This window comes from Heptranchias perlo, chromosome 2, assembly GCF_035084215.1.
Source record: "Heptranchias perlo isolate sHepPer1 chromosome 2, sHepPer1.hap1, whole genome shotgun sequence".
Lineage (NCBI taxonomy): Eukaryota > Metazoa > Chordata > Chondrichthyes > Hexanchiformes > Hexanchidae > Heptranchias > Heptranchias perlo.
The window spans coordinates 85722904-85735190 of NC_090326.1; the positions used below are offsets into that span (position 1 = coordinate 85722904).

At 40.1% G+C, this 12287-nt stretch overlaps 1 protein-coding gene across 1 annotated transcript in view; it reads left to right on the forward strand.

Moving 5' to 3' along the window:
• dgkb (diacylglycerol kinase, beta) overlaps nt 1–12287 on the forward strand; it is a 635142-nt gene that overhangs the window by 84114 nt on the left and 538741 nt on the right. Inside the window, exon 2 of the mRNA XM_067998463.1 lies at nt 9734–9810. Coding sequence (XP_067854564.1) covers nt 9734–9810 — 77 coding nt within the window. The remainder of the gene's footprint in view (nt 1–9733; nt 9811–12287) is intronic.

The following is a 12287-nucleotide window of genomic DNA, read 5'->3' on the forward strand; positions in this document are numbered from 1 at the left end:
CCCAAATATCCTCGGACTACTAACATTTATTAGTCTCTCACCTTTTAAAAAGATTTTCTGCTTTTCTATTTTTTTTCTACCCATGTGGATAGTTTCACATTTACCCACATTATACTCTGTCTGCAACCTTCCCGCCCACTCACTTAACCTGTCTATATCCCTTTGCAGTCTCTTTGCATCCACCTCACAGCTTATTTTCCCACCTAGCTTTGTATCGTCATCAAACTTGGATACATTACACTCGGTCCCCTCACCTAAGTCATTGATATAGATTATAAACCGCTGATGTAGATTAATTTTTTGATCAGGATTGTACAAATTGCGAATACTGATGACATCACGAATATTTGATTGGAAGAAGTAGTGAACTTGATGGTGCATTGAGGCTGAATTAACATTGGTCGTTACTGTTGTTAACCTCGACTGCTGCAGGAATTCTGCCATTTTGATTGTGTAAGTTAATTCTGTTCCCTCACACTATTGGACTCAGCACCCTTCTGAGATGGTAACCCCAATGACGATTCCTTTCATAACTCTTTAATTTAGGGGGAAGAGTAAATAATATACAAGAAGTTTAATCAAATGCTTCTGAATTTTTAAAAGAGACACTCTGCTATTGAAGTGATAAGGCACATAAGAAGTAGAATTTCTGCCATTCAGTTCTCCTGGGCGTTTGTTGTAACTTTGGCAGCAGATCCACAAAAACCCTGGAGAAATGGCGTAGATGCCTTTTACGCTGTTTCCACAGGATTTCCATGGATCTTCCACTGATGTAACAGTGGGCAATCTGGAGAACTCCGATGGACATCTACACCCAAGTTGTCCCATAATTTCCCACATTGAAATTCCTTTTTTAACAATAGCAGAATGTCTGAGAAATTAGAGGAATATGTTTTGAAATGTGCAACTTGGGGGAATGTGACAGGGGGAGGGGGCATTCATTGTGGAGAAAACAGATATTCTTTTGTTCTTTATTAAAAGAGGAATTTCACTCCCCTCATGAGTCACAAATCTCAACAGTTATTGAGGGAAGCAACAAGTAGGCGCCTGTCATTTCCACACAGGAAGAACAGAAATATCAAGAGACCTGTTATACCTTTCAGCAACTGATAAGCTTCATACCATGAATTAGAGGATTTTTGCATCATCCTTTTTTGAGAATGAATGTTTTCCTACTGCGAAGTGCTCCATCTAGTGCTCAGAAGAAAATCTGCAAATTGGCCAATGCAGAGAATTCAGTTTTAATGGAGAGAATTCCGTTTTAATGTTCATTGAGACAGATTGGACTCCCATTGGAATTCAAGCTACTCTGCTGGTGGGGATCAGTGATCTGCATGAAGTTTGGAATAGGTGATATTTCTATTTAAATTTAATCTCTGCCCCTCATTCATTCATTTAGCCGAAATCTAGCTGAGCCAGTTGGGCTTCTGCTATTTAAATATTTTCTTTATAGAAAAGCAAATTGTATGTAGAGAAGTTGATGTACATGAAACTACATAGTGGCAAATAAAGTCTGATTGCATGTGGAGCTGTAGAGGGAATGTACTATTTAGTTTCAAGCTACCAATATCTCAGGCAGAAATGTAATCAAATTCAAATGTGTGGGGACAGCCCTAACAATCTCCTCTCAATAAAATTGGGTGTGTTGACCAAGATGTTGTGTTTTAATCATTTTTAATCACCATTGTGCATCTTAATTGTATAACTACCACATTGTATACTTTTAAAAAATAAGGGCTAAACTTAATGCTATAACATGTTGTTAAATCCAGGGCATTGATTCTTGAACAAATTCTTTTTTATGGGAAGAATTTAATTTAATCATAAAAAATATTGGTAGATATTTTGGCCAAAAATGATAAATTATTCCCTTTAGTTCCATCAGTTCCATTTTTCCAAGAAATTAATTTTGGCATCTGAATGTAATGGTTTTTGACAGAAAGAAAATTAAATAAGAACTCTGAGTAAAATTGTTTGTGTCACTACCTCAAATTAAGAAAATCCTAGTGTGGTCAGCCTAGGGCATGTACTGTCTTACGAAATAGCAGAGAGAGTTGTTGGAAAGCCTTGAGGCAAAAATTACTGTGAATCTAAACTGACAGTCATATCATCATGCTATCATTGTTTTAAAGTTCTCCAGTCTCTTCCTTGTTCCTTATATGGAAGTGGAGAAGTTCTAGACTTCAGGCAAACTTTTTACAATAACTGTACTGATGGCTGAATTGCTGTTTACACATCTATATTGAAAGTCTTGTCTACAGCATGCATGTTCAGTACACATTAACCTTACTCCCTGTGTCACGATTTTTCAGTCACGCTCGGTACAACGTTTATAAGATGTCAGCATTTCATTGTCACACTTTGGTTCAAAGTAAAACAACAGTGAATCAGAACTGAAGAGATAAAGAATGTATGAATGAAAACCAAGCTAAACAGCTAGTAAACTGCCAGTAAGAACCTAATAAGGACCAATGAAAACAGCCAGTCCTGAAAGACTAGTAGGGAGAAACTACCAATAAAAAGGTGAATCATTTGAATCAAGGGCCTCAGCCTATCTTGAAAGCCTAGGATTCAACTGGATACCTCCCACCCCCCAAAAGTTGGGGAGTTGCCAACTGCATTACATAGAAGTTACAACATGGAAGCAGGCCACGTTAGCATTTATCTTCCACATGAACAAATACTCCTGATCACATTTACCTGCCCTGTTCCCATACCCCTTCTTCCTTCTTCCATCTATCCAATCCAATCTTGAATGTTGAAAATTTCTGCTTCAACTGCTAACCCTAGAAGTGAATTCCACAACCTCGCAACTCTTGTGTGAAAAAAGTTTCTCTTGCTTTCATTCCTAAATCTCTTACATTTAATGTTAAGCACTCACATTTCATTGAATTTCCCAATATGCATCAGTAGGTTACTGAGTTGATGTACAAGGGTGCATCTATCCATCCTTTGCAGATTTGAGTGTCTCTTTGCTTTTCCAAAAGAATTTTAAAAAAACCTGAGATTGAATTCTCAAAGCTTTATTACAGGCAAATTTTGCATTTAAAATATTAACTCCTGCTCATTTAGACAACACCTGTGGCGTTGGATTTTCCTATCAAAAAACACCCGTTTGCAATGGTAAAAACAATAAAATGGGACAGCGTGACTTGTTGACATAATTCCGTCCCAAAAAATGCTCACCAGAATTCTCGTGGTGAAAAATCATCAGTCTAGATAACCATGTGCCTGGAGCTGCAAGCAAAAGGTCGCAGGTGAGTGTAGATTCTGTGCTATTTCCCTCAATTAGCCCGCCAAACCCGACCTCTGAATGTCACCACGATATTTGTGGCAGTATTTATGAGGTGGATACTATGTAGAGGAGGCCATCCTGGTCGTGATATCTGAAGCTTTGTGAAACTTTGCATGATATTAATTTTTTTCTGTTTGCTGCCCTGGAGTTTCTCTGAAGACTTCTCCTGCTAATTGTCGTGAGCACAGGAGAAAGTTAATTTTTGGACTGGAAAATCGATTTCCCATTGGGAAACCAGTCTTCCTCTGTTTTGAAGTGGAGGATGATGACAAAATGGAAAAGGCAAGATTGGAGGAACTTAATTGAGGCACCACAGAAGAGGTATGTTTCCAATATATAGATGCCACTCCACATCCTCCGAAGGTGCACTTCCTCCTCGAGGCGGAAAAATAATGAAGCAATAATAATGAGGCCCGTGGTGTTAGAAGAATTTTAATTGAGCTGACCATGGGTATTTTGAAGTCTTGTTTTAGGTGCCTGGATAAATCTGCTGGAGCTCTGCAATATAGTCCAGTAACAGAGAGAGTTGATGAGGGTAGTGTGGTTGATGTGTATATGGACTTTCAAAAGGCATTTGATAAAGTACTACATGATAGATTTGTTAGCAAAATTAAAGCCCATGGGATTAAATGGACAGTGGCAGCATGGATACAAAATTGGCTAAAGGACAGGAAGCAGAGAGTAGTGGTGAACGGTTGTTTTTCAGACTGGAGGGAAGTATACAGTGGTGTTCCCCAGGGGTCAGTATTTGGACCACTGCTCTTTTTGATATATATTAATGACCTGGACTTGGGTACAAAGGGTATCATTTCAAAGTTTGCAGATGACACGAAACTCGGAAATGTAGTAAACAATGTGGAGGATAGCAACAGACTTCAGGAGGACATAGACAGACTGACGAAATGGGCAGACACATGGCAGATGAAATTTAACGTAGAGAAGTGTAAAGTGATACATTTTGGTAGGAAGAATGAGGAGAGGCAATATAAACTGTACAATTTTAAAGTGAGTGCAGGAACAGAGAGACCTGATGGTGCACATATACAAATTTTTGAAGGTGGCAGGACAAGTTGAGAAGGCTGTTAAAAAAGCATATGGGATCCTGGGCTTTATTAATAGAGGCATAGAGTACAAAAGCAAGGAAGTTATGCTAAACCTTTATAAAACACGGGTTAGGCCTCAGCTGGAGTATTGTGTTCAATTCCAGGTACCACACTTTAGGAAGGATGTCAATGCCTTAGAGAAGGTGCAGAAGAGATTTACTAGAATGGTAACGGGGATGAGGGGCTTCAGTTATGTGGAGAGACTGGAGAAGCTGAGCTTATTCTCCTTAGAGTAGAGAAGGTTAAGGGAAATTTGATACAGGTTTTCAAAATCATAAATGGTTTTGATAGAGTAAATAAGGAGAAACTATTTCCAGTGGCAGAAGGGTTGATAACCAGAGGACACAGATTTAAGGTGATTGGCAAAAGAGCCAGAGGCGACATGAGGAAACGTTTTTTACGCAGTGAGTTGTAACGATCTGGAATGCATTGCCTGATAGGGTGGTGGAAAACAGATTCAATAGTAACTTTCAAAAAGGAATTGGATAAATGCTTGAAGGGAAAAAAATACAAGGCTATGGGAAAAGAGTAGGGGAGTGAGACTAATTGGATAGCTCTTGCAAAGAGCCAGCACAGGCACAATGGGCGGAATGGCCCCTGGTTGAGCTGTACCTACAATGATAAGAGCCTCCAGAATCATTGTAGCTCCTACATAATGGTGCTGTCCAGAAAGGCTTGCTGCTTCCTGAAGCTGAACAAGATGATGATGATGAAGAAGATGAATGAGGGAACCCTCCATTCCCTCATCCAGAGCAGGGTGCACAGGAAGTAAGGAAGGTGGAGATGAAGAGCCATCAGCCTGTAGCCAGAGAATGGATCTTATAGCTGACTGCTATAACTAAATAAAAGTTGACAAGCTGAATAATATTATTTCCCCCCTTCCCTTTCCTCTCCCCATCTCTAACAGCTCCACAAAGACTTGCATTCCCAAAGGTTTCTGTACCTTGCCTCTATATTGCAGAAGTCAGTGTCATGTCACCATCCAAGTCCACTAAGTTGCAAACAGTCACAGAAATGAAAAAAAGAGCAAAAATGTGTAGATGCTGAAAACCTGAAATGAAAACAGAAAATGCTGGAAACACGTAGCAGGTCAGGCAGCACCTCTGGATAGAGGAAGGTCAAGTTAAAAGCTTGGATCTATGACCCTTTAACTCTAAATTCTATGCGGTCAAATGATTTTTACTTTCCAGAACAAAATTCAGCGAAAGGTGCCAATGATTTCCTACACTCCAACCAAAAATATTTCATACCACCATGTCTACCATTTATAGCAGTTACCTTCTTTGCTGCTGCTTCTAATCTACCATTTCTATGAAGTGCTTCCTGAGTGATGTGAGGTTGAGAGGTGGGTGGCTGGGAAGATTCCTTTAGAGCCCTCGAGGACTAAGGTGACTCTCATCTCAGTGAAGCTGCTGTTCCTGAAGGATCAGCTCCTGCTGGGCATTTACCTGCATAATCGAAGGCTTTCAGGTCCAGGTCTGATGCTCCCTCATGTGCTGGCATTAATGGAGTGACAATTGTTGCCACTCCTTGTAGCCCACTGGTATAGGGTACAGGTTCAGATGTGTTACTGGCCGATGACATTACAGACTAACTTTTCGCAGTCAGCTCTGGGAAACCCTGTGAAAATATTTTGTTCAGGCTGACCCTCAAAGCATCTAAAAAAGTAGTGGTAGTTGCCACTCTAGACGCCACCAATGCCCTTAAAACCTCTTCCAAGCACCTTGTTACGACAGAAATCACCCGGACAATCATTCTGTCAAGGGTGTTCTACGTGACATGGGGAACTTTCTGCAATATGTTTGTTGCTGATGGATGTAATGGACTCCTCCCATCTCTCCATCATCTCCACCATCTCCACTGCCTGCACATAAGATCTATGCTCCCGAATCATTGTTCTTATGAAGACTGAATCTCTGAAATCTGGATCCCTACGCTCCTCAGCCAAGAGCAGTTGTTTCCACACCCTCCCTGAAGGAACAGCACTCAATCAATTCCTCATGCTCACTAGTGCCTAGTGCTTCACCTGGTGAAAACCCTTCTGACTCATGAACTACTTCATCCTCTGTGCAATTGCTGGACAAGTAAGTGCCATGTTGGAGTTGGTGAGGATGGGGCAAGAGTTGTGAATCTTGATAAGCCGCTGTTCTAAGCAGCTGGTCTCTTCCTCCAAGACATCCCCAGGGATTTCAAAAGCACAAAGCTTTTTTAGATGTGTAAATGTTTACATAACTCCTTGAAGAAATATGAGTCGAGTGGATGACCATTGCTATACTCTAACAATCCACATGAAGGCTCTCCTTGCCCTGTATTTACCAACCTGATCTAGGCACCTTGCCACCTACTTCCCCCATCACCTACAGCTTTCCTGTTTATCTGCCTATGAGTGCAAAGCTTAGTTTTCAGGATTGGTGATGTTCCCCCTCCAGTTTCAGTTTTTGGTGCTGGTTGTGTGTTGCCTTTTCATTTAAAAAGAGCCTCATAGCAAGGGCAGTTTAAGTCTCATTCCGCTGGGCCCTATTTCCCAACAAGGCTGCTAGCCTGGTACCCATTGCTTCCCGAACCAAACAACCCTCCAATACCACCAGAATCTCCATATTCTTTCAGGATCTTCTCCAGACATCCCCCCCACCCCCCAGACACACAAGAAGAATAGCCTGGGTCCCTTATCACACACCCTGTGCTCCCAGACCGCTATACTGTCCCTCCCTGCTCCCAGGCCGTAAAGTTTTGCCCCAGTACTCCCTGATTCCAGGACCTCTCTCAGTGCTTCTAGATCCAGGATCCTCCTCCCAGTGATCCCAAAACCTGCTCCAGTATTCCCAGAGGCCATCTTTGCAGTGCTTCTATACCCAGGGACCCCCATCTCAGCACTGCAAGATCCCAGGGCTGCCCCTATACAGACAAATCGTTATCCTTGATAATACTAATTTCTTACTCAGCCTGTGCTTTGAATGGTTTTGTACTTGAAGTCAACACCTAAGATTTCAGCCTAGCTATTCAACTTGCTGTAGTCCTGAGTCAAACATATGGTGCCACAATAGATTAAGCTACCACTAAGATTGTGACAGTTCATGCAAACTGTGGAAGAAAGTTATATTTGATTATTTCAAACCTTTTTTTAAGCTTACTGACAAAACAATGCTGTCAAAAACACAAAATTACAAGATAATCACAGATGAAGAAGGCCGTTTAGCCCATCTCAATTCATCCATTCAGAGAGATCCTAATGTTCCCCTATTGTAGCATCTGATTACTTCTTAAATGTTTCCAGGGTTTTAGCCTCCACCACTCTATCTGGAAGCCTGTTTCACACATTGCACACTCTATGTGTGAAGAATTTCATGACATCAGTCTAAAAATGACCTTTTACTAGTTTGAGCCTGTGGGGATGAATTTCTGAAAGAGTTCTTCCAATTCTCCATCATAACGTCAGTAGAAGAGCTGCAGAAAAACAATTGGTAGGGCACTTTTCAGGAATAATGATAACTCCATTAATTGCATGGCAGCCATCTGTCTTTTGTATCACAATCTGTTTTACCATTGACATATCGTAAAAGATGTGAGTGGATCCTCCTCTGGAGAGGAGTATATTGTTAAATGTTCGGTCAGCACCTGGTTCAGAACTGAATTTGATGAGTGAGGTCTGAAGATCAGGCACTTCCGCATCATTTCTGAGCACTTTACCACTCCCAACTTGAAAATGAACTGTGTACAGAGTGTGATATGAGGCACAGTCGCTGTCCAAGGAAAACTAGGCATTACAAACAGAATTAAGTTTTAACTAAAGTTTTTCTTATAATAATCTTGCAGTTTAACGGGGTGAATGTCACAAATACAAATTTTGTGAGTATTTTTTAGGAATGTTTCATCGATTTCCAGATTCTGATTCTTGCTTCAGGTAAAATATTAAGATCCCTGCTGGATCTGCCTTCTCCCAGCTCCGGTTGTCTCTGTTTACCTCTTTCTCAATTCTAAACAAAAATGATTGTTACCTGTTAAGTCTCCATTAATTTACTCAGTTCTTCAGTTCCTCTCCATCCTCCATTTGCTGTATTCTGACTGTAATTCTCTGAGTTCTGCCCTTCCCATCTAACTTTCTGTTCATCTCCATTGGGCTCACTTGCTCAAAACTCTGGTTTTTCTCCATTTTACCTCACCATCTCCTCCTCCTACTACTACAACAACTTGCATTTATATAGCACTTTTAACATAGAAAAACATCTCATTGTGTTTCACAGAGGCATAATATCGTCGTGCGTTTATCTATATTTTGTGACCTCTGTGTCGTCTGCCTTTGAATGACATAATTCTATTCCTTCTCTCCACCTGCTTCGCTTTTTTCCCTCTCTCCTGAAGGCACTAACTCATACAGGGTATGGTTACACAGGCTCCAGCCTCCCTCCATTACCTCATGTGTTGGAGCCTAGGTATTAAATGGCAACAAGCTATTTAACTGTGAAGGACATTGCAAACAAGCATGATCCAGTCCTCATTTGACATTAAGACATGGCTCCTTCTGGTAGTGGTTATTGGATAGCGATCAGGAGAAGGAACCCTGACTGATTTTGTTTTTCTTTCTTTTTTACCTCCCCAGTGTGGGGGTAGTGAGGACAATTGGAGCATTGCAACCAATAGCCTGGCTGAGAGAAGTTAACTCAATACAGACTTTTAAAGATGAATCTTAGTCAGTAAAGTATTAGCTGACAAATGTTTGTGTAATTATGAAGTTATACAATAAGACAATGTAATTTGCTTTGCAAGAACTGGTCCTGTGTTACTTGCAGGTTATACTGTCGTGAGTCATATCTGTCAAAACTGTTATTGTCATCTCAGTAACAACTCCCCAGTTAGCCCTTCCTTGCTCATTCTTTTCTAATCAGTCTTATCTATTACTGTACCTCTTGCCTATCAACAAATCTAAATGACTACAAGGAGGGAGAATTATATTGTTTGGTAAAGAGGCAACCAAAAAGCAACTGGTTATGAAAACATATCTGATTTGAAGGGGAGGAGAGCATTTTAAATACAACAGAGCATTTGTTTTTAACTTTAAAGGATCTATTCAATGGCAGGTCGCACAGTGAATGTGCATTGGTCTACTTGCTTGCAGCCTGAACCTCATTCTGAACAGGTCAGTGTTCATTCATAATTAGGGGATTAAGCTGATGTTGTCTGATACAGTTTCATTTTTCAAAATTAACTTACCCTTTCATTGGCAACTTAGCATTGTACAAGTATGAAGGAAACCTGTCATCTACATTCTGTGGAAATTCAGTTTTGTCTTGCTTAGGATGGAATTTTAAAACTTAATTTTTTTTCTCTTTTCATTTAGACTCCACAAAGAAACTTAAGGATGTTTTGGAAGAATTCCATGGTGCTGGTATGCTTGTGAAATACAATCCTGAGCAGGTATTTTATATTCCATCTATTCTGAGTGTCTAATATATTAAGAGAGGCACATCATAGACTTATTTTCTACATCGCTCCCCCCACCCCCGCCACCCAGCCAAGAATTCGATATTAGAGCAATGAAAGGGAATAAATGAATGCATTATATATTTTTTTCATTTCTCAGGATGTAGGCAAGATTGCATTGTTTGTCCATCCCTAATTATTGCAAATGTTTTTGTTTTGTTTTTCTTCAACTGAGTGACTTGTTGGCTATTTTAGAAAGCATTAAGAGTCAACCACTCAGTCTGCGACTGGCGTCACAGATAGACCAGACTGGGTAAGTGTGACAGGTTCACTTCTCTGAAAGGCATTAGTGAACTAGTTGAGTTTTTGTGACAATCCATCAGCTTTCATGGCCATTTTTTTTTGGTGCTAGACTGCAAATTACCAGATTTATTGAGTTGGATTTTGTAACTTGAAATAACCACTACACTACTCTATCTATCTTATCAGACTTGCTCCTAATTTGTGTCATTTTTATTGACTGTCCTTTCTACAGAATCTTGACTGCATCATTGATTTTGACATTCGTGTCTGCTGCTGTCTTTGTCGAGCCTTATTGATGGATTTTTTTATGAAATATCTATTTATAGAAGTAGATACAGGCACCATATGAACAATGTCAGTGATTTTTCAGTATAAATATGTCTTCAGTATCAGTCTGCCAGCCAATAGTACAGCACACATCCAGACAACTGTTCAGTACCACAATGTCCCCTCAATTAAAAGTAGGTGTAGTCAGGAAACCAAGGCTTTAAAAGTGACGTGATGACGGAATCTTACTGAATTTCAGTTTGGCAGACCGACCTTGGTCATGGCAAGGACAGATCATGTAGTCCCAAAGCTTTCGATCATACCGTAGATAGAAACAGTAAAGGAAATGGTGAATTTGAAATAGATAGTTAGTAGGATTTTAAAAAGCAAAGTCACTTTTCTCCCTACACTTAGATATATTATTTAAAAATCTGTCAGTGCTACATACGGTATCAGTACACCAGGTTTCAAATGCACACTGATCTTGGGACTGATGGATCCATTTTAGAGTGCAATGAGACAAAATAAGATTCATCTGATGATCATTAATGGATTTAAAACAGTAGTTACCACGGATTAAAGGAACACTGGCGTATGTTGTGCAGTGTTTAGGCAGGTTAAATTAATTGAATGGCAAACTCTGAAATCGTATAATGTTACAGCACAGAAACAGGTCATTTGGTCCAGCAAGTCTGTGCCAGTGCTTTTCTCCACGAGCTACCTATCCCGCTCCCCCCATACACTTTAGTATTCCTCTTTTTTAAGTAACTATCTAACTCCTTTTACAAACTTATGGACTCAGCTTGAACACAGATTTGTGGCAGGGAATTCCACAATCTAACCATCCTGTTTGTGAGTTGTGAACCATGCCTCAATGTTGGGCATCACGGTGAGTTGTTGCTGCATTTTTGTCACTTTAGTCCTAATTTTTGGGGATAAGAACTAAGGCTAAAGGAAGTGGATTTGTATTGCCAGATGTCTCATTTTATTGCACTTTTTTGTTATTAACATGCTGAACTGTGAGAAATTGGATGGTGCAATGGATTGGATACTGGCTTTTCACCTCTGCAACCTGGGTCAAAGCCAGTCCACATTGATGGGACGGAAGTCTTCACTTTCCTATGTGAAATTATTTGGGCAATCTTAATTCAATTCTTAGTGGGTATGAGCCTACAGAGTGAAAGTATCCTTAACAGGTAATCTCACTCAGCCAGGCTGCAGGATGGCTGGTTTGGGAAATGGAAAAAAAAAGACACATCATTGCAATGGGGGATGCTATTCTGAGGTGTTGACTGAGGCATAGTATTGGAGAAAACAGAGGGAACTTCACTCCATGCAACTCATGACCTTGGTGACAAATATGGAAAGAAAGAAAAGAAAGAAAGAGTAAGATTTTAAAGCAGCCTAGATCTTGTGCTCAAGTTACTGGAGAGGGATTTCCATGCATAAATTGGGTTTCTGCTGCACGTCCAGTGCAGTTATGGCAATGGAGCAGGAGTAGCTTTGAAGAAATTCCTAGCAGTAATTTAACTAGCTAGTCCAGAATCCAGTGTTGTTTTAGTAAACGAGAACATGCTTTTGACTACATTACAACAGTGACTGCACTCATTCATTGGCTGTGAAGCACTCTGGGACATCCTGAGAATGTGAAAGGTGCAATAAAAAATGTTACACTTAAACATTTTCTTTATAAGCATTTACGGAGTTGATAAATTTGCCTGGCACAAAGTAATATTATTTCCTATTGGTCATAATAGGACTATTTTTCCTTTAGAATTGTCATTAATGTCTGAAGGGCATGTGAGGAATCAAGGGCCTGACCTCAACAAAATTAAACTGTGTTGTTATTTGTGCATGGTGTTTGGTCACAACAGAGGCATTCTGTATTCACCTGACATAGG